This window comes from Martes martes (assembly GCF_963455335.1).
Source record: "Martes martes genome assembly, chromosome: 4".
Taxonomy (NCBI): domain Eukaryota; kingdom Metazoa; phylum Chordata; class Mammalia; order Carnivora; family Mustelidae; genus Martes; species Martes martes.
In genome coordinates this window covers 174,209,907-174,230,525 of record NC_137891.1, presented here as the reverse complement: position 1 = coordinate 174,230,525, position 20,619 = coordinate 174,209,907, and the positions used below count along the sequence as shown (strand labels likewise).

At 47.3% G+C, this 20,619-nt stretch overlaps 1 protein-coding gene and 1 pseudogene across 3 annotated transcripts; both read left to right on the top strand.

Moving 5' to 3' along the window:
• Window positions 1-1,666: 1,666 nt before the first annotated feature.
• LOC308341739 (elongation factor 1-alpha-like) lies at window positions 1,667-12,167 on the top strand (annotated as a pseudogene). Its single transcript has 8 exons — window positions 1,667-1,810; window positions 1,961-1,982; window positions 4,687-4,924; window positions 5,050-5,346; window positions 8,609-8,758; window positions 8,845-9,101; window positions 10,282-10,516; window positions 12,058-12,167. The product of its transcript is annotated as an elongation factor 1-alpha-like (transcript).
• Window positions 12,168-14,443: 2,276 nt separating this feature from the next.
• RPL11 (ribosomal protein L11) lies at window positions 14,444-20,341 on the top strand. 2 transcript variants are annotated; one of them, XM_080802079.1, is made up of 6 exons: window positions 14,444-14,692; window positions 15,466-15,616; window positions 16,846-16,952; window positions 17,350-17,481; window positions 18,488-18,598; window positions 19,035-20,341. In XM_080802079.1, exons 1-6 carry the CDS (start codon window positions 14,687-14,689, stop codon window positions 19,062-19,064), a joined length of 537 nt encoding a protein of 178 aa, XP_080658205.1. In that variant the 5' UTR covers window positions 14,444-14,686; the 3' UTR covers window positions 19,065-20,341. The 2 variants fall into 2 exon arrangements, with proteins under 2 accessions (XP_080658205.1, XP_080658204.1); XM_080802078.1 differs by having other exon boundaries at window positions 14,675-14,692; window positions 15,469-15,616.
• The last annotated feature ends 278 nt before the right edge of the window (window positions 20,342-20,619 follow it).

Below are 20,619 nucleotides of genomic sequence, written 5' to 3'. Positions count from 1 at the left end.
AGGTGAAATTAGCTTCAGGATCCCACCACTCACAGATCATTTCTCTGTCACCACCTGTGTCAGAAGAGGGAGGGCCAGGGTGGGGCAGTGGGATCAGCTCAGTGCTGTGATAAGAGCCTCCCAGCGGCCCCCAGCTCCCACCTAACTGATGCCCGAGTTCTAAGAGCTCGTTACCCTGTGGTTTGTGGTTAGAGCGCCCCCGTGTGTTTATACTTTGTCATAAGTTCTTGAAAGGAGCCTTTATCAGCATCATCAAGATTTATGAGTGAGGGGCTTATCTCCTTGAATCACCACCACAACAAGAAGCTGGTGGACATCCACACCGGGAGGGGCTGAAGGACCACTGAGTGAGAGCGGCATAGCCAGGACTCCGATCTGATTGTGTCAGCCTTCTCAGGAGCCTGTTCTTTCCGCCACCGTCCCCTTCATCGAACTGGTCTCCAGGCACAGGGCCTGGTCCTCAGGAACTGATGTGTGGATAGTTCCAGAACCTCTGGAGGCTGCCAGCACTGTACTGGCCTCAGTCCAGTAGCTTGTCCTCGATTCTGGGGCCAGCCCTTCCCCGCCCCCTGGTCCCTGCTCATCTTCTTCCCAGGTCCTACCCTAAACGTTCATTTAGCAAGCCAGGGCTGGAGGCTGGGACCTCGGAAATGAGTAGGGTCAGACTTACAGCCTTCCTTCAGGCATGAGTTCACTGAGAGGCAGCGCTGGGCTCTGGTGGAGACTCTGGGGTCAGACAACTTGAGTCCTGCTGCTTTCTCCCCAGCGGACCTGCTCCAGACCCTCAACTTCCTCATCGCTCAGGTGGAGTTAGCGGTCGCATAAAGGTGACAGTACGTATAGGCGTCGGGCCCTGAAGGCGGTAGCAGTCATTCTGCATCATTCACCAAACTCAGGGTTTGCCATGGGTCAGGCCGTATGCAGGCGGCTGGAGACAGGGATAAATCCATGCGGTTTGTGATGCCCAAGCAGGACCAAAAGGCACCTATGTGAAAGGCTAGAGCTCTGTCCTCCTTGCTCCCTCTCTCCCTACCCTTTCCTAGACGCCTCCCTCCCACAAACACACAGGCCTGAGTACTCAGGGACAGCAGGTCCGGGGACCACCTCCCACCCCAGGCCCGTCTTTGACCCTTGAGCCACTTTCTAATGCCCAGCCTGGTACTAGGGGTGGTGGGTGCGTGTATCAATTAACATCTGAAAGCCCAGAGGAGCCTCATTTCGCTGGGCAGCAGGCTCACTCTTATCCCAGCCTGGAGAGGGAGAGTCCACCCCCTGTGAGATGGGTGCTGGGTTCTTCCCATGCACCCCAGGGCCAGTGGGCCAATAGGAGCAAGGGACCTAAGGGGCGGGCTGGAGAAATTGTCTGTAAAAGGGGGTGGGGGGCAGTGCCCTGCTGGTCTGTTCTAGGTGTGAGGACGTACAGAGGGGCTTCTCCTGGCTCTGAAAGTAGGCACATCCTCCTTGGGCCTATCGGAGGAACCAGAGCATCCGCAGGTGTGAGGTGTTGAAAGGATCCCCCTCGCTGCCCTCCTGGCCACCTGTTTTCCTCTTGTGCCTCGCCCTCTGCTGGTTGGGCTGACCCAGTCCCAAGGAAGAGAAGCTCGGGACAGGAAGTGACCAATTCATGCCCCAAGCACACCTATCCTCTCTCTGAGCAACTCCCAGCATGGGCAAAGAGAAGACCCACATCAACCTTGTGGTCATCGGCCACGTGGGTTCGGGCAAGTACACCATGACAGGGCATCTCATCTACAAATGTGGTGGCATTGACAAGAGGACCATCGACAGGTTTGAGAAGGAGACTTCGGAGGTGAGGCTGCTCTGCCTGCGCCTCCCCACCCCTCCTTCCTAGCCTTGGATTCCCTAGGAGGGATGCCTCCTTGTAGGGGAGGAGAATGCTCACCTCTGCTGAGCACCTCCTGGGCTGGTAGGCGCTTTCCCTCTCAATCATGCCAGGCAGGTGCTGTGGCTGCCATTTCCAGGTGAGACAAATGAATCGCAGAAGGGTTAAATAGCTTACCTGAGGATGGTGGCAAGATTTAAATCCCAGTGAGACACAGATGCCATGCCATATCTCAGGAGCTAAAGCTGCCATTTAGAAGCGGGGAAAGGATTTATTTTCCATGCATCTTCCATGGACTTTAGGGTAGCCCCCATGGATACAGTGGTAAGGGCAGGCAAGCCTTGCCCCCCAGAAACTCCTGGCCATACATCCTTCCATCACACAGTAAGCTCCGTAACAGCATGGGTGTTGTAGGAGCCCAGGTCATGGACAATGAACATGTATGTCCTGAGAAGCCTTGAAGGACTCCCAAAGGAAGGGATCTCCTCTGGGCCTTGGGGAAATGGGGTAGGTGTCAGTGATCACAAGGATATTGAAACAGCAGGTGTAGAGCATCTGAAATGGAGAGTCATTGCCTGGTAGGACAGGAGACGTGGGCCTTGAGTGCCCTGCCAAAGAGCCTGGTCACTTTCCCTGCAGCAACTAAAGGATTTCAGGCATGGGAATGATGGGAATCAGGCAAGATCTTTTTAGGAAGAGCACACTGCTGCAGCATGGGGAGAACAGGCTAAAGGGCCCGATGCTAGGGGCTGAGAAGCAGGTTGGGAGGTTGTTGCCATTGACCACGGAAGTGAGGAGGTGGCCTGGGCTCAGGCAGCAGCAGTGGGGATGGAGAGTAATGGGTGGAATCCAAGGATGTGGAGGAGGGGAATCCACAGAACTTAGGAGTTAGCTGTAGAGGAGGGAGTAAGGGAGGAAGAAGAGTTGAGGGTGGCCCCCAGGTTTCCAGCTTTGGCAATTGGAAGGTCAGTGAATACCAGCGGCAGAGCTGATCTGGAGTCCGAACGGGTCTGCTCGAGACGTGGGAAATCTGAGTGTCCCCAGGGTTTTCTGTGCTCACATCCAGGAGGGCAGCTGAATCTTGAAGTCTGGAGCTCAAGACAGAAACACAGGCTAGAGACTAAACCATGGGAGTGAGCTGGAAAGGGTGAGGGACAGAGCCCTGGGATGGGCGGAGCAAGAGCCCATGCAGGGGAAGGAGAAGGGAGAGCCAGGGAGGGGAGTGAGAGATCTTAGAGTTGGTGAAGCATCAGACAAGACCGGAATAGTCTGTAGAACCAGCTGCTGCAGAGATAGAAATAGGACGGAGGAGAAAAATCAACAGGTCATAAATCAGTGCCATCAGCTATTCTCCTCATCTTGGCTTCCTCGGGAACAGTCAGAATTGTTGTGGGGGCACTTACGTGGCAGGGCCTGCCAAGGAAATTGTTAGAACCGTGAGAAAGAGACTGGTCCATAGTCAATATGGTAGAAGCCTAGCCATTTGCTATGGAAAAACAAATGAACTGATGTGGTTCTCAAACTTTCTGGTCTCAGGAACCCTCTGCGTTCTTAAAGGCACCCCAGTGAGTTTGTTTATGTAAATTAGATCTACATATTTATGACATTCAAGATTAAAATTGAGGTTTAAAAATGCTTCATTCACTTAAAAATAATAGTAATAAACTCTTCCTATATTAATGTAAATGTGACACTTTTTTATGTATGAAAAATAACTGTTTTCCAAATCAAAGAATCTTGGGAGGGTGACATTTTTGCTGATATCTTTAATGTCTGGCTTAGTAGAAGACTGCTGGATTCTCATCTGTTTCTGCAATCAACCTGTTGTGATTTCACTTGTCATGTAGCCTCTAGAACACACCACTGCACAATGATGAGAAAATGAGAGAGGAAAAAGGCAAATAATGCCTTGGCATTATCAAAACAGTTTTGACCATGCAAACCCTAACAGGTTTCGGGGTCCCTGACCACTCTTTGATAGCTGCTTATCCAATGAATATTCTAAACTCGAATGGACTTCATAAAATAGAAGTTCCTACAGTAACGAAAGTTAGGACACGGTGGGTTCTATTTCTATCTTTCAAACTAATTAGTTTTCTTGAGGAAGCCACCTGGTCTCCAGTCTTTCCTTTTCTCCACTCTTCCCTCTAATTAGAGCGAAATGAACAGATGCTCAGGACGCCAGAGCTGGCGAGTGGTAGAGTATACCCGAGACCAGCATGTTAACTTGAATATGCTACCAGCTTCTGGTAGCCTTTTACCAGGGCTGAAAACAGCTCAACTTCCCCAGGCTGCCATGATTAATTATCAGTCATAGATACCACTTAACTAACATAGGGTAGGGTTTAAGATTTTGAACTTGAGTCTGATGCTTTGCGGTTCAAATCCTGACGCCGTTGTTTATTAATCCTATGATCTTGGGCGAGTCAGTTAATTTCTCTGTTACTTCGTCTGCAAGATAAGGATAATACTTCACTAAGTTGTTGTGAGATTAAATGAGCTAACCCACGTTAAGTGCTTAAAACAGCTCCAAGTTCAGGGTCAGCATTACTTACGTGTTTGCGATTACTGATGTGAGGGCTTGCTGACCTTGTGCCAGGTCCACATGCCTGCCTAGGCACTTTATCATTTGGCCTTGGGTCACTGTGACTCTCAAACCAGCTCTGAAAGAGAAACTTAATTATACAAGTAATAAATTCTATTGTTTGAAAAATTCAAAGGTCTCTCCATACAGTGCCCTGTTCCCATCCCTTTGACTCTCAACTCATTTTGGAACTTCCTTCTTGGTTGATGGGGCAGCTTTGGATATAGGGGTGACCCTGGGCCTTTCCCTCTTATTCCAGGCCCAGGTGGGAAAGGCTTTTTCAAATATGCCTGGGTGCTGGACAAGCTGAAAGCAGAGTGGGAACGTGGCATCACCATTGACATCTCCTGTGGAAGTTTGAGACCAGAAAATACTACATCACCATCATCAATGCCCCAGGTCACTGTGACTTCATCAAGAATGTGATCACAGGCACCTCTGTCATCTTGGCTCTGAGCCGTCTTGGCTCTGCTTCAGGGATGGGCAGTGTCGTCTTGGTTCTGCTTTGGGGTTGGGCAGTGGGTGTCCCACCAGAGTCGTCTTGGCTCTGCTTTGGGGGTGGGCAGTGGGTGTCCCTGGCCAAGTCTGAGTTGGGTCTTCTCCCCTCTGTCACTTGGGCCAGGCAGACTGTGCTGTGCTGATTGTGGCAAGCGGTGTAGGTGAATTTGAGTCTGACATTTCCAAGAATGGGCAGACCCGTGAGCATGTACTCCCGGCTTACACGCTGGGTGTGAAGAAGCTCATTGTGGCAGTCGATAAGATGGACATCATAGAGCCACCTTACAGTAGCGCATGCTTTAAGGAGATCAGCAAGGAGGTGAAGGCCTATATCAAGAAGATTGGTTACAACTCTGAAGCTGTCACCTTTGTGCCCATCTCAGGCTGGTATGGGAACAACATGATAGAACCCAGCACCAAGGTGAGAACTGACTGGGATGGGATTAATTAAATGCAACCTTCCCACACAAATCTTTGAGTGTCTTTGAGAATATAGTATCCAGCGTTTATAGCATACTAATGGGCCAATCACTGTGAATGATCCCCATTTTACAGATGAACAGAGGTTACTCAAGACTACACAACTAGTAAGCATAGAGCTGCATTGTGCAATGTAGCATTTAGTTACATGGGGTTATTAAGTTTATTTTTTTAAAGATTTTATTTATTTATTTGAGAGTGAGTGAGAGAACACAAGTGGGGGAGGGGAGGGGTGGAGGAGAGGGAGAAGCAGACTTCCCACTGAGCAGGGAGCCTGATGCAGGGCTTGATCCCAGGACCTTGGAATTATGACCTGAGCTGAAGGCAGACAATTAACTGAGCCACCCAGGTATTAACTTTAATAATTCAAGTCACATAAAATCATTTCAGTTCCTTAGTTGTATTAGCTATATTTCAAGGGCCCCACGACCACATGTGGCTGCCATATTGGACAGTGAAGTTACAAAATAGTTTCATCATTGCAGGAAGTTCTGTTGATCAGTCCTGGCAAAGTATGGAATTCAAGTCCATGCTCACAGCATCTACTTCTCTAGGCAAGTTAGGAAGTGTCAGAGCAATATAAATGTGTCTAAGATAGAGTCACTGTGCTCATGGATCCCAGATTCTAGCAGGGTTTAAAATTCTTAAATGAGTGTCTCCCTACAAAGGAAGTCTATCTCTGGCATCAGATCTGGGGGCAAACCCCAGCTTTCTCCCTTGCCCACAATAAGGAATTAATATTTTTAATATTAATTCCTGATGGACTCACTTCATGGGACTGTAAGAATTAAATGAGATCAGCTCATGCATACAGTTAGTGCTCAAATTCTAGCTGCTATCCCTTACTACTTTACTGCCTAAAGCCTATCTTTTCCACAACTGTCTTGAGGGTTCTTAGCTTTTTTTTCCACATTTACATAGCATAATCTTTTTCTGAAGATAAAAGTGATGTCTAACATTTTTACAATGACCCTTTCATGCAGATAGGAAGCATAAACTTCATGGCTTATAGATAACCTAGTTTTCATGCAGTTCTTTCTAGATATCCACAGCTGGACTAAAACTGTATGTAATTTTCTATAAAACTACTTATTTTTTAAATTTACTTTGCCATTTAAACATGTTGAATACTTAGTGGGTGTTTTATGTTGTAGATCACAAAGGTGCATTAGACTGTGTGATCATACCCTTTATTAAGGGAAAATGGTATTGAGAGATTACTATGTGCCACACACCAGGCTGAACACTTTATATGCACACAACCCTGTAAAGAAGGCATTTTATTCCCATGTAAAATAAGAGAACTTGGACACAGTGTAGTTAACTAATAGCCCAAGGTCACCAGCTTCTAAGAATATTGTTTCTAGTTTTATTAAAAACTGCTATAAGTATCTTCATAAATAAATCCTTGCATGTGTCCTCAACTTAATTAGAATAAGTTTCTAGTGAAACAAAGGGTAGGTATTATCTTGGAGTCTTCTGACACATACTGCCCAATTGTCCTTAGGAGAGATTAGAGTTATCACTGGGCAGTGTGTTCCTTTGGGTGGTACGTTGATTTGCATACTGGGTACTGTCCTTGGTGCTGAAGGTGTGGTAGCAAACGAGATGACACCATGCTGGTGCACTAATGGTCTTCTGGGGATGGTGGTAATACAGTAGATGATGACAAGTGCTAAGAAAAAGGTAAGGGTGAGGGAGGCATGGTATGATACTGTTCCTCTATATTGGGTGGTGAAGGGGGAGGTGGGGGGCCTCTTCTAAATGACAGTAGAACAGAAACCTGAAGCTCTGATGCCCATTTCCTCATTTCCTAAGTATTACCACATAGTTCAGCTAGTGAAATAGGGGATTTCACTCTCTTGTACCTTTGGGTATTTATTAGGCATATAGTATGTTCTAAAAGATTTTATTTATTCATCTGACAGAGAGAGAGTGTATGTGCTCACGTGGGGGAGAGGCAGAGGGAGAAGGAGAAGTAGGCTCCCCCTTGAACAGGAAGCCTGATGTGGGGCTTGATCCCAGGGTCATGACTGAACTGAAGGCAGATACTCAACCAACTGAGCCACCCAGGTGCCATATCTAGTATGCTCTAGATGCTAAAAGAACGAAACATGCAGTCAGTGGACTGGATAGTAGATTTAGGGTTTAGCCTCCACTTTCAAGAAATACCTGTGACGGGGCACCTGGGTGGCTCAGTGGATTGGGCCGCTGCCTTTGGCTCAGGTCATGATCTCAGGGTCCTGGGATCGAGCCCCGCATTGGGCTCTCTGCTCAGCAGGGAGCCTGCTTCCTCCTCTCTCTCTGCCTACTTGTGATCTCTGTTTCTCTGTCAAATAAATAAATAAAATCTTAAAAAAAAGAAATACCTGTGACATCAGAGACCTCAGTTTCCCCATCTTTAAGATGGGGATAATGCTGACCTCATAGGCTTAGTCAGGACTCTGAGTTGGCATAGAGCCAAGTTAGTTGCTAAGTTCATCAAACTAACAGAAGAGCTTATCTTTATCAATGAGGCTGGTGTTTGAGTGGGAAGTTGGCCCATAGAAAGGAGTCAACTGGAATCCCAGTTAATTGATCCATATCTGAAGGCAAAGATGATATCTCTGGTGAGCTTTGGCCAAGGTTTTTAGAGAAGCAAATATGGTATCTACTTAAAAGGCCAGTATACAATGCACTGTCATCCTTAAGGTCATCCTTCTAGAAGGCCTTATGCTTAATAATTCTGCCCTTGCCTAAGATGTTGGGGAACATCTAGTCTTTAGAAGGTATAAATGTTAGAGTATTTGAGTCTTGTTTTCATTCTCATTCCTGAATCATACTTAACTGTACCGCATGTTTTCTCTGCTCCTCCTGTATAACGAGCAGATGAAATGAGACCTAAGGGCTAATCAGATTCAAGGAATCTCTGCTTCTTAAAAATATTGGCTCAAGTGAGGAGCAACACCTGCAAGATTTAGAGTAACGGCCACCATTTAGTGGGTGTGTAGTACATGCCGAACATTGTGCTTGGTGGATTGTGTGTGGTCTTTTGTGCCTTTACTTGAGCCTGCAAGGTAGGTGGTGATATCTGTTTCATAGATGAGGAAGCTGAGGCTCAGAATGTATTAAAAAATTGCTTGAGGTCCCATGTTCAATACATGTTGGCACCTGGGACAGGCTCCTTCAAGCTAAGCAAGCTGCACATTTGGTGGCTTTTTCAGATGTCCTGGTTTAAAGGCTGGGAGATCATCAGGAAGGAAGGAAACATGGTGGTCATGACACTGCTAGAAGCACTGGACTCCATCATGTCCCCTGCCCGCCTACAGATAAGCCCCTGTGGCTGCCTCTGTAGAATGTATACAAGATTGGGGGTGAGTATATGTTATATGGGGGTGCTTGGGGTTGGGAGCTCACTGAAGTCTGGCTGCTGACAGCTCTGTTTGCTTTGTCCCCCCAGGCATCAGCACCCTGCCCATGGTGTGGGTGGAAACAGGCTTCCTCAAGCCAGGCATGGTGGTGACCTTTGCCCTCTGCAACATCACCACAGAGGTCAAGTGTGTAAAGATGCACCACGAGGCCCTGGCTGAGGTCCTGCCTGGAGATAATGTGGGCTTCAATGTGAGGAATGTGTCAGTGAAGGACATCGGGCGGGGCTACATTGTGGGAGACAGTAAGAATGACCCACCCTCGGAAGTAGCGAGATTCATCTCCCAGGTGAGGAGGCCCATTTAAGGGGTGTCTCCTGAGACAGCCATGCTGTCCTATGAGCAGAATGATTCACTGGGTCATTCAGGAAGTGGGCACTGACCGGCAGTATAGGTAGAGTCAGACTGTAAAGGTTAGAATCCTTCTATACCTTCTTTGTCACTTTGCCCTTAAACAAAACAATGCAGTTCAATGGTCTCGTTCATTTCCACAGTATGGTCTTAAAGACTTAAAGCAGTCAGTTTCAAATCAGGTGGATTAGAATCACCTGGGATGCATCTCAAAAATGCAGATTCCTAACATTTTTCCCAGTGGTTCTGGGGAGTGATTTGGTAGACATGGGTGGAAACTGGGAATCTGTATATTAGAGCTCTCGGGTGTTTCTTTGGCCCAGAGTTAGAATGTGGAGGCTGTTCTGAATGCAACGCCTGGCACATTCTTGCTTCTGAAGGTGGAGGCTGGCACTATCTCGCAGTGAGTTTGGGAGTATTACACGAGGTGATGATAGGTAAAACAGCTGACCTCGGGCCAACAGGTCACCTAACAAGCTAGTTAGCTGCTACTGTAATGCATTTTTCTAAATGGCTGGGAAAAGTAGTACACAAATAACATGTATATGTGTAGGTTTTAGTATCACTCATCCCCAGCTCCGCCACGTCCTACTATTTCATCATGGGTAAATTATCCAGGCTCTGTGCTATGCCAATTAAATTAGAATGCGTGAGACACACTTAGCACAGAACTTGGGATACTCTACAAATGTTCAAACGCTCACTGTAATTTAAAGTGTGTCCAAGATGGGACACCTGGGTGGCGCAGTCAGTTGAACGTCTGCCTTCAGCTCAGGTCATGATCCCAGGGTCCTGGGATCTAGAGTCCCATGTCGGGCTTCTTGCTCAGCAGGGAGCCTGCTTTTCCCTCTGCCTGCCTCTTCTCCTGCTGGTGCACTTGTTCACTTTCTCATAGACAGATAGATAGATAGGTAGATACATACATACATACAAACATACATACATACATAGTGTTCAAGGTGCCTGGCCCCAAGATAGGTAGATACATACATACATACAAACATACATACATACATAGTGTTCAAGGTGCCTGGCCCCTTAGCTGGGGCCAGGGCTACCTCACCTGGAGGATGCTGGGCTGATGCCCTCCCCAGCTCCCATCCCACCCTGGGTTCCAGATGATCATTCTCAACCACGCTGCCAGCATGGCAGTTGGCTGCTCACCAGTTCTGGACTGCCACATGGCCCACATCACCTGCAAATTTGTAGACCTCAGGGAGAAGACTGACCAGCGCTCAGGTAAGAAGCTGGAAGACAATCCCAAAGCCCTGAAGTCTGGGGACTTGGCCATCATTCAGATGATTCCAGGAAAGCCCATGTGTGTGGAAAGCTTCTCAGAGTACCTGCCCCTTGGTAAGCACCTTGGACAGCACTTGGCTCCTAGGAGCTGCCCCTTCCTCCTCCTGGCTCCATGGAGCCAGGGAGCCAAGGTGCCACTCCCAAACCGGGTTGCAGAACCTGGTCAGAAGGACCAGAGTTCCAGACTAGAAGGGCCAAAAAAAGAAAAAGAAAAAAAAGGAAAGTAGCTTGCCTAGGGTGACACAGCAAGGCAGGGCCACTTTAGGGCCTTGTTACTCAAAGTGTGGTCTGTGGACCAGAAGCACAGGCATCCCCTGGGAGGGGGTTAGAAGTGGAGAACCTCAGGCACCATCCAGACCTGCTGAACTCAAATCTGCAGCTTCACAAGATCCCCAGGTAACTGGGATGCACATCAATTTGAGAAACCCTGATTTAGAGGAAGTGAATAAAGCAGAGATTAGTAAGGATTTTTCTTTTTCCTTCTTATTCAGTGTAGCAGTTTTCAAACCTGCTGGATAATCAGAACCATTGATGGACCCTATTAAACCCAGAGGCTCAGACCCTGATAGATTCACCCAGTCAAGGCTGCAGCCTAGGAAACTGTTTCTTTGATTTTCCCAAGTATATTATGCATGGCTAGGTTTGAAAAATTAACTTAGGGGTGCCTGGGTGGCTCAGTGGGTTAAAGCTCTGCCTTTGGCTCAGGTCATGATCTCAGGGTCCTGGGATCAAGCCCCACATTGGGCTCTCTGCTCAGCAGGGAGCCTGTTTCCCTTCCTCTCTCTCTGCCTGCCTCTCTGCCTACTTGTGATCTCTGTCTGTCAAATAAATAAATAAAATCTTAAAAAAAAGAAAAGAAAAATTAACTTAGAATGTTCTGAACTCAAATATATAGGGAGTAGGCACTTTTATATAGTGCCTGCTCTGTGCTAGATGATATTTGTAAACAAAAACGTCCTTGCCATCAGGGCCTCCCAGTTAATGGGGAAGGCGGTGAATTTCAAAAGGCTAATTTTAGAGGCGGGCCACAGAAGTTGCCACATGAATCTTGCAAAGCTGGTTTAGTTCTTTCTACCTCTGCCAAAAATACTATGAGGTTGAAGCCAGATGCCAAAGCCTTGCCCTCCATAACTTGAAATCAGAGAAGCGTTCAGGAACCTCCAGGAGAAGCAATTGCCAGGTTCACAGTTGAATGTATATGAGATCCATCATATGGGTGGTTGTGATGGGCACAGAGAAGGTGCTAGCTGCTTGGAGGCTGGGAGTATTAGTATTAGCATGTGGTGGGTGCACTAAAAGCAAAGTTTTCCCTGTGACCTTTACTTATGGAAGTAGGACAGTCCAGTGGCTAAAAATCTAAGTGCTGGTGTGAGACTTTCTGGGTTTTCAACCATCACAGCAAAGCGACCTTCTACTTCTTTGCCCCAGTTTCCCCAACTGTAAAATAGATATAACGAGATCTACTATGAGTTGCTGAAGTTAATGCACTCCTATGTATAATTCAGAGTATCACTCACTTGACCTCCTGTGCCAGTGTCCTATAGCTCATGCGCTGGTAGCATTCTCCACCTGTTTTTTCATGCCCTGTGTCCTAGGTCGCTTCCCTGTGCATGACATGAGGCAAACGGTGGCTGTTGGGGTCATCAAGGCTGTGGTGACTTGTGGCAAAGTCACCAAGTCTGCCATAAAAGCAGCCAGGAAGTGAGCAGTGAGCCACAGCTGGAAAAGAACAGCTCAAGGAGAAACCTTAGACTTACTCTTCTCTTGCCTGAATGGTCTTAAATCTGCCCTGCTAATGCACTTTTCTTTTGCTGATGAGTTTGAGGCATGGGAATAAAGCACAGCAAGACTTTTTGCCTCTGCTTCTGCTGACCTTGATGTTGTAAGCAAGGAGGAAGCAGGTGGGGTGCTTAGTCCAATGCTACCCATCTTCCTTCTGGTGACTGACTGGTGCAAGAACCAGAGAGCTAGGGTCACAGGAAGGAAAAGGTGTAAAGAGGAAAGTCTAGGGCAGCTTTTGGCCCAGGCCAAGTTCATCAGTTCCTAGATGAACACCAAGACTCTGGTGCTAAACTGCCTAATTTAAATAGTGTCTATAAAAGTTACTGATCCTTCTGTGTGCTTTGCTCATCTGTAAAATGGGAAAACAACCATATCTTCCTCCACAGGGGTGCTGAAGTTTGAGTGAGGTGGTACCTGCTGGGCATGGTAATCAGCTACTCTCATTCACATGGTGTGGACACTGGAGGCAAGTGAGCACTATTACAGGGAAGTTCCGTTGCAGAAGAGTTGAAAGGAAGGGAATGAGCCTAAGATTTGTAGGATGAGCTGTTTTATATTTCCTAGGTATATATTTCCCTCAGGTTAGTTTAACTTCAGTTTAACAATTTGAGTCACAAAGTTGCAAGAGGCCATTTCACCCAGATTCCCCGAATCTTATTTACCACTTTATCCCTGATTTGAAAGTAAGCTGCAGACATGATGGCCATTTACACCAAACACTGTATATCCAACAATATTCTCTGATATAACCAAGGTCAAGTAATCAGAATGAAGATACTAAATTAACATGGGTACACCTCTGAAATCTGCAGACCTGATTCAGACTTTGTCAATTATTCCAAAAACATGCTTTATAGCAAAAGAAAATCCAGGATCATGGGTTGTATTCAGCAGTCTTGTCTCTTTCTTCCAAGTTTTGGAGCAGCCCCTCCCTTGGCTCTGTTCCTCCCAGAGGCTGGTTTGAGGCCTGGGATCTCGACCCTGGCTAGCTACTGGCTGCCTGATGGAGGAAGCTCAAAGGTGCAGGTTGGGAGGAGGGGGCTATCTCTTTGCTCTCCTCCATCAGCCCAGCTTTCCAGAAGTCCCTTGCATCCCTACTGGATGAAACTAGAAGAGCCTGGGGGCTTTTACCTCGCCTGTAGCAGTGGGAGAAGGGAATTATGGCAGAATCGAGAGGCTTGCCTCCTTTTCCACCAAAGCTCTTTGCTCATTTATTCTTGCTAGAGAAACTGGCAGATTCAAGACCAAGTTCTCCCCGGGATGTGGGTCCTGCTGCTGAGGATTAGCGTAAACCAGAAAGCCCTATTACTGTTTGCCACTGGAGCCTGTCAGAGACTAATCTGCAAGCCATTTTTGTGCGTGCAGGATGAATGTTGATTATAAACCATATCTAACACTTTTTGGCGGGGTGGGGGGGTAAAGGGCTGCTTAGATATAGTGAGTTTATATTAAGAGTAACCCTTCTTACGGGCGCTCAGTGGATTAAAGCCTCTGCCTTCGGCTCAGGTCATGATCTCAGGGTCCTAGGATCGACGCCCCGCATATGGCTCTCTGCTCAGCAGGGAGTCTGCCTCCCTCTCTCTCTGCCTGCCTCTCCGCCTACTTGGGATTTCTCTGTCAAATAAACAAATAAAATCTTAAAAAAAAAAAAAAAAGTAACCCTTCTTGCGAGTTTAACTTTGTGCTCTACACAATTTTCACAACAATCTTCTACGATACAGGTACCCATATTAAAGCTGAGAAAAACCGAGGCTGAACGAGGTCTAATTAGTCATCTGCTCTCGGTCGTGTAGCCAAGACAAGAGCAAACTCTCTCCACAGCTCAGGACTTTTTTTTTTTTTTTTAAGATTTTATTTATTTGACTGACAGATCACAAATAGGCAGAGAGGCAGGCGGGGGGGTGGGGGGCGGGAAGCAGAGAGCCCGATGCGGGGCTCGATCCCAGGACCCCGGGATCATGACCCGAGCCGAAGGCAGAGGCTTTAACCCACTGAGCCACCCAGATGCCCCCACAGCTCAGGACTCTTAAGCCATCCCTGTTCTCACTGTATAAATTCCATTTATTTACAATGTTACCGAATAAATTATACGCATTACAGTTTGCATAACTGACTTCACGTAGTTCTGGAAGTCTCATCATTCCAAGAACCACCAGGTCCGGAGACTGTGGGAAGGGCGGGCGCCCACGAGACCGGAAGTTCAAGGAAAAGCCGGTTCAGGGAGCTTTAAAACAGAATTTCTGGAAAGCCCGGGTCCCGGTGGTCCGCGAGGGTGGCTCGCGGTCGTGGGCGGCTGCCACCAGACTGAGTCCTACGTTACGCCGCGCCGCTCCCGCCTCTCTTCCTCCGCCGCAGCTCTCAGGGTATCCGGGGGAAAGAGCCCGCCTCCCGACCCATAAGGCCCTGGGCCGGAAGCTTCACTTTCTCTTCCTGTTCTCTACCATGGCGGTGAGTAGCTGAGGCCCGGGTTTGCTTCCTTTCATCCGCCTTCATCCGCGGCGGGCCGAGGCCGCGGGAGCTGCCTTGTCCGCGGCCTTAGAAGAAGGGAGCCCGTAGGGCTGGCCGTACCGAAACTGGCAGAGCCGTGCGGGCCGAGGGCGCGGAGCTGAACCCTGTGGTCTCCCCTTCCGCCCTCTTAGGAGCGGGCTCAGGGCAGCCACCGGGAGGGCTCAGAAGCTCGGCCCGTCGGCTGCAGGAAAGGCGAGGGGAGCGAACGAAGTGGCTGGCACACGGTGTCCAGACCTGTTAACCGTTCCGGGAACTTGAGACTTGCCGGGTGCTAGGGAGCCTAAGCCTGTTGCTGCGCTTGGGGAAGGCGCTAGCCTCCTGCCGCGGCCAGCGGGCTGCTTCGGAGGGGAATGGGGGAGGTCGCACAACCACGTGTTTCCTGTTTCCCCGGCGTTTAAATTCTGTTTGCTCCCCCGTCGGCTGGATAGTGCGGACGCGCTCCGACACCCTACACGCTGAGCCCCTTGGGGTTCCCCCTCTCCCTGTAACTTTAACTCCCGATACCTGTCCTGAGTTTCTGTTAACCCGTTCCGTGCATGGAGGAGGGAAGCCAGTCCCGAGCTGTCTTCTGCCTTGGTGCCTCCCACACGGACACCGTGATACTTTCTAAACCCTTAGGGCTTTAGAAGTAGGTATGCTGTGTGTACAGGTGCTGGGCTCGCGGCCGTCTGGGGTCGGGTTGTGTGTTGACTGCCCCGCTTCCCTTGTTGCAGCAGGATCAAGGTGAAAAGGAGAACCCCATGCGGGAACTTCGCATCCGCAAGCTCTGCCTCAACATCTGTGTGGGGGAGAGTGGAGACAGATTGACCCGGGCAGCCAAGGTGCTGGAGCAGCTCACAGGCCAGACCCCCGTGTTCTCCAAAGGTGAGTGGTGACTGTCAGGGGAGAGGACCGGAGGCTCGGTATGCCGGCGTGTTTACTGATTGGCCTGGCGTCCAGCCTCTTTAGTACCCATTTTGAAAGTGACAGTTGGTGTCCCTTAAAAGCATTACTTTCCTGAGCTACCCAAGAAGTATCTAACTTTCAAGATTGGGTTCGGTGTTAGAGTACCAGGTTTTTGAGTTAGCAGAGATTAAGGTAGGACTAGTCCCAAGTAGAGATTTTTCCGGAAAGTTGGAAAAGTTAGTAATGTTGGGAATGTCGTAAATGGTATTTGGCTTGATACACATTTGGAATTTATAGGCTCCATTAAGGACAGAACTGTGTACCTGGACCGGCTGCGTTCAGATCCTGGCTCCATCATTTGCTGGTCTGACTTTGGCCTTTCTGGGTCTTAGCTTCTTTATTTATCTAAAGGGGATGATAACACGTAATAAGATTGTGAAGGATCAAACGAATTCTTTGAAGTGCTGCCATGTACAAACTCAGTGTAGACATTAACATTGTTTTGTTGCTTTTTTTGTTTTTGAAGTTCCATTGCTTTATGGTAGTGGAATACAGCAAGTTCTTGGGTTCAGATCCTGTCTTTTATTACCGACTGTGATTTGGGGCAAGTTAACCTCCCATAATTTCATCTGTAATATGAGGACAACCTTACAATAACGCTTTAGAGAATCTTAGGTGTTTTCATTAATGTTTTATTTTCTTTAGAACACAGTGATCCTATTTCTTTCTAGAGGCCTGTTCTGGCTGTGAACTTGGCCCATCCTAAAACTTAGACGTTATGACTTCGAGCATTTTTTGGTTTTTTGGTTTTTTAAGATTTTATTTATTTATTTGACAGAGCACAAGCAGGGGGAGTGCAGGGAGAGGGAGAAGTAGGCTCCCCGCTGAGCAGGGAGCCCGAAGCGGGGCTCTATCCCAGGACCCTGGGATCATGACCTGAGCCAAAGGTAGATGCTTGACTGACAAAGGCACCCAAGTGTCCCCTTCGAGCTCTTTATTGCCCAAGTATGACTGAGGACTTGGGAATTGAAAATATGTTTTCTGTGTTATGGAAGAAACGAGATGTAGGTGACACTGGTTGGAATGCCATCACTTGGGGTGTGGGTAGATATTTAATGTTTCTTAGGAGTTACGGAGATGATGTTCTGGGGAAGAGGTGAGTGCAGTGGGAGTGTGATACCTGACTCCTTGTTTCCCCCTGCCTGCAGCTAGATACACGGTTAGATCCTTTGGTATCAGGAGAAATGAAAAGATTGCTGTCCACTGCACAGTCCGTGGGGCCAAGGCAGAAGAAATCCTGGAGAAAGGTCTAAAGGTGAGGCTGATCTCATCCTGGGATGATAATAGAGTGCCGACTTAACAAGTAGTTACGGTGGTGGTGGTTATACTTCATGTACTGTCTTTGGTGCCTTGGCTTTTTAATTTTTATTTTATTATTTTTTAATCTCTAAGGGGTGTTTCCTGCACTCAGCAAGGTTTAAACTGTTCTTCATGATTTCTCTGGGTTTTTCCATGTCTTTTAGATGTTGGGAAAGTTCTATGACATCCATCATTGGGATGTGATTTGGTGTCTTGGGGAAATGATAAGATTCTGTTTAGGATCACATTATACCGAATTGCATCTCTGGGGTCCTGAGTGTTGAGGTCTAAGCTAGTAATGTGGGGGTGATTTGAGTTGACAGTGAGCGTGATTGCTGCATTTTTCTCCTTAGGTTCGAGAGTATGAGTTAAGAAAAAATAACTTCTCTGATACTGGAAACTTTGGCTTTGGGATCCAGGAGCACATCGATCTTGGTATCAAGTATGACCCAAGCATTGGGATCTACGGCCTGGACTTCTATGTGGTACGAATATTTAGTCTTCTCTACTCCTGATCTGTGAGGAGAGTGGGATCTGCTACTCCTTTATTTTGTGCGTGCTGCCTTGATGTTGGATCGAAGCCTGGGGTGTTGTCTGCCTTTGTGTTCTGCCCCTTGGGAAGATGTGCCTCGTTTGTGGCAGGTGGCAGGATGTAGCACTGAGTAGATAGGCAAGATCCTACTATCACGAAGCTTATGTCTAGGATCTAGCAAGCACCAGTGTGGCTTATAAGTGGAAGGAAGAACTGTTCCACCCACTGAATTGAAAATTGGAGAGTTTGGTGCTGTATGTAGTGTGTGGGTTGGCTGTATGGAGGCTGCTCCTTTCCCAGCTCCTTCCCTTAGACCTTGGGGATAGTGTGTGTTCCATCCAGAGGACATAGATATGAGTTGGGTGAGGTGTCTCTTTGCTCAGTCAGGATAGGGATTTCAATGTAGAAATGACCATTTGTGTTACTGCATCATGTTTGCCCAATCATGAAACCACACAGCAAAAACCGGAAGTCCTGGCTTGTGTGGAACCGAGTTATGGCAGCACCCTCACATAGGGTTTGAGAACAGCAAGCCTTTAAGAAGCACTTTTGAGCTGAAGCAGAAGAGAAGAATAACTATTTCTTTGTGCTTCTCAGAATCTTAAGTTTTCTGTAATGCACATATTACAGTAAGTCCCCCCCCCCTTTTTTTTTAGTGTTACTTTTAAAATGTGCTTTGGAGACTGGGGAGCAGTGATGGAGAATCCTTAGCTACTGTTGGAAGTTGGGCAGGGAAGTGGGGGGTACTGCAAGTTCCAGCCTCCCAAGCAGACCTCTAGTGTCATATGTTGTCCAGGATGCCGGTAACTGTTTATTAGACCCTGAGATCATGGGTCTCTTGTTCCGGAAATCATTGGGCCACCAGGTGACTCTTGAAGATCAATCTCCAATGTGTGAGTCTTGTCCGTCTACTCTTGACTGTGAGCTGGCTAGGTGACTGTTGGTTATTCCTGGGACAGGTGCTGGGTAGGCCAGGTTTCAGCATCGCAGACAAGAAGCGCAGGACAGGCTGCATTGGGGCCAAACACAGAATCAGCAAAGAGGAGGCCATGCGCTGGTTCCAGCAGAAGGTAAAGCTGATTTATCTCAGGTTAACTGGTGGAATGTGGTGTTGGTGAATGGAGTTGGGATTTGGGGGTGCAAAATCCAGCACCATTTGGTGGGTAGTTTCTTTAAAGATAGAGTATTTGGGCACCTTGGCAAATGTGGGCTTCCAGGGTTGGTGGTTCGGACACCCAAAATCAGGGTTTCTCCCCACCCCCACATATACAGGTAGCTGGAAGGGGAGGAATAGGTCTTTAATAGGAGTCCCCTTTCCTCAAGGTATGGTGCAGTTTAGCACAGTGTAGCAGTTGTTAAAACTGGCCAGTTTCCTGCTTAGTTCAGAAGGGATGTGGGGTTCAGAGCTGAATTTATGTATCAGATGTGAGTTCTCAAATGTTAGCCATTGCTGCCATCTTTGCTGTTGCCTCCTGTTGTGAAAAAATAAAATCTCTTCTCTTTCAGTATGATGGGATCATCCTTCCTGGCAAATAAATTCCCGTTTCTATCCAAAAGGCCAATAAAAACTTTTCAGTGAAATGTATATTACTGTTGTGTGTTCTGTGAAAGGAGCCTGGCCATATTCAAGTCCCTGGACCTCCAGCCACTTAAAGCTTCGATGGGAATAGCTGGTAACGACCCTGTCGTCCTCTGGATGCCAGTGTTTCCTGGCAGATCGAAGCGTGAGCTTCGCAGCGTTGCCTGTGCTCCCCACACTCTTGTCGTTAGGCTGTGGCGTGCGGTAGTCACATGGAAACTGATTGTAGAGGGGAGGGTATGAATATAGCGCTGGGGTTTGAATATAGCGCTTTGGTTAGAGGTGGGGTACAGTGTTCCCACGTTGCAGGAGGCTCCCTTCTATTTAGTAATTCTGTTCTTCACTAGAGATAATACCAGCACTCGTGTCTGAGGAAGGGAATTTTACAGGCTTCGGTGTGTCATGTTTGGGATTAAATTTTGATTTAACTGTTCAGATTCAGTTTTCCTTTAAAATGAGAATGTATAGGATTGTTGAAGCAAAAATAAGCCTAGAAGAGCATGCTGTTTGAGGCAGATTTCCTGGATTTGATTCCCTGTCCTCCTTTTTATCTGCTGTGCTACCTTAAGCAAGTTCATCTCTGCCCCAGTTTCTCATCTGTATCATGGAGGCAAGTGATAGCCCTCAGAAGGTTAAATAGTTTAATACTTACAGAATTCTTAGACTTGTGCCAGGCATGTAGGGCTCAAAAGGGGCTTAATTCTGTGTTTTGGTATATGAGAAACGTTACCCTTATCAGTTAGCTCTTCCTTTGGTGTGAAAGTAGAACTACTTGTCTTTTCCTTGTCACTGAACCAGTGACGTTCAGAAGTCACCATTTCTCTGGCCATTGGACACAGTGCTTGGCCCATGGTTCATAGTTTTCCATTTAGGGTTTACATTTTGAACACATGTTAATTCAGTTCAATAATTTACTCACTTGTGACTAATGAGTTCAGTTTTTCTCAGGCGGCCTTTTCACTGCCATTAAATGGTTCTCTAATTTGTTACCTGCCTTTGTAGTCATTTTAAAACCCAGAAATCTCTTTGGTGTGCCTTCATTGTTATGGAAATATGACATTTCTGTCTTTGTGATAATGTCTTACCCAGAGAGCTCAGATACAGTTGGTTAAAGGGGAGAATTATAAAATGTATTACCATATACTTTGTGTTTCACTTAAAATACTAGCATGCATTCACTTTCCAGTCTGACTGTAGGGCCAGGACTATCACATTATAAACAGAGTGAAACTTGTGTGGGAGTGATTCTTGTGGTTCAGCTTCATGGCGGGAGGGGGGACTTGACTTGTCTTGACCTCTGTAATTACAGTAACAACTACAACTGGAATATACACGTGAGAACAAATTGTTGGTGAATATATACAACTTCTGCCGGCGGGTGCTAGCTGCCTTGGGGAGACAGTATATTGTTTAGAGCAGATAGCATTATGCTCATTTTGTTTAAAGCATTTCAGAAATAAGTGTAGAAAGTGAATGGCCCTTTAATACTACTACAGCCATTTGTTGTTACCT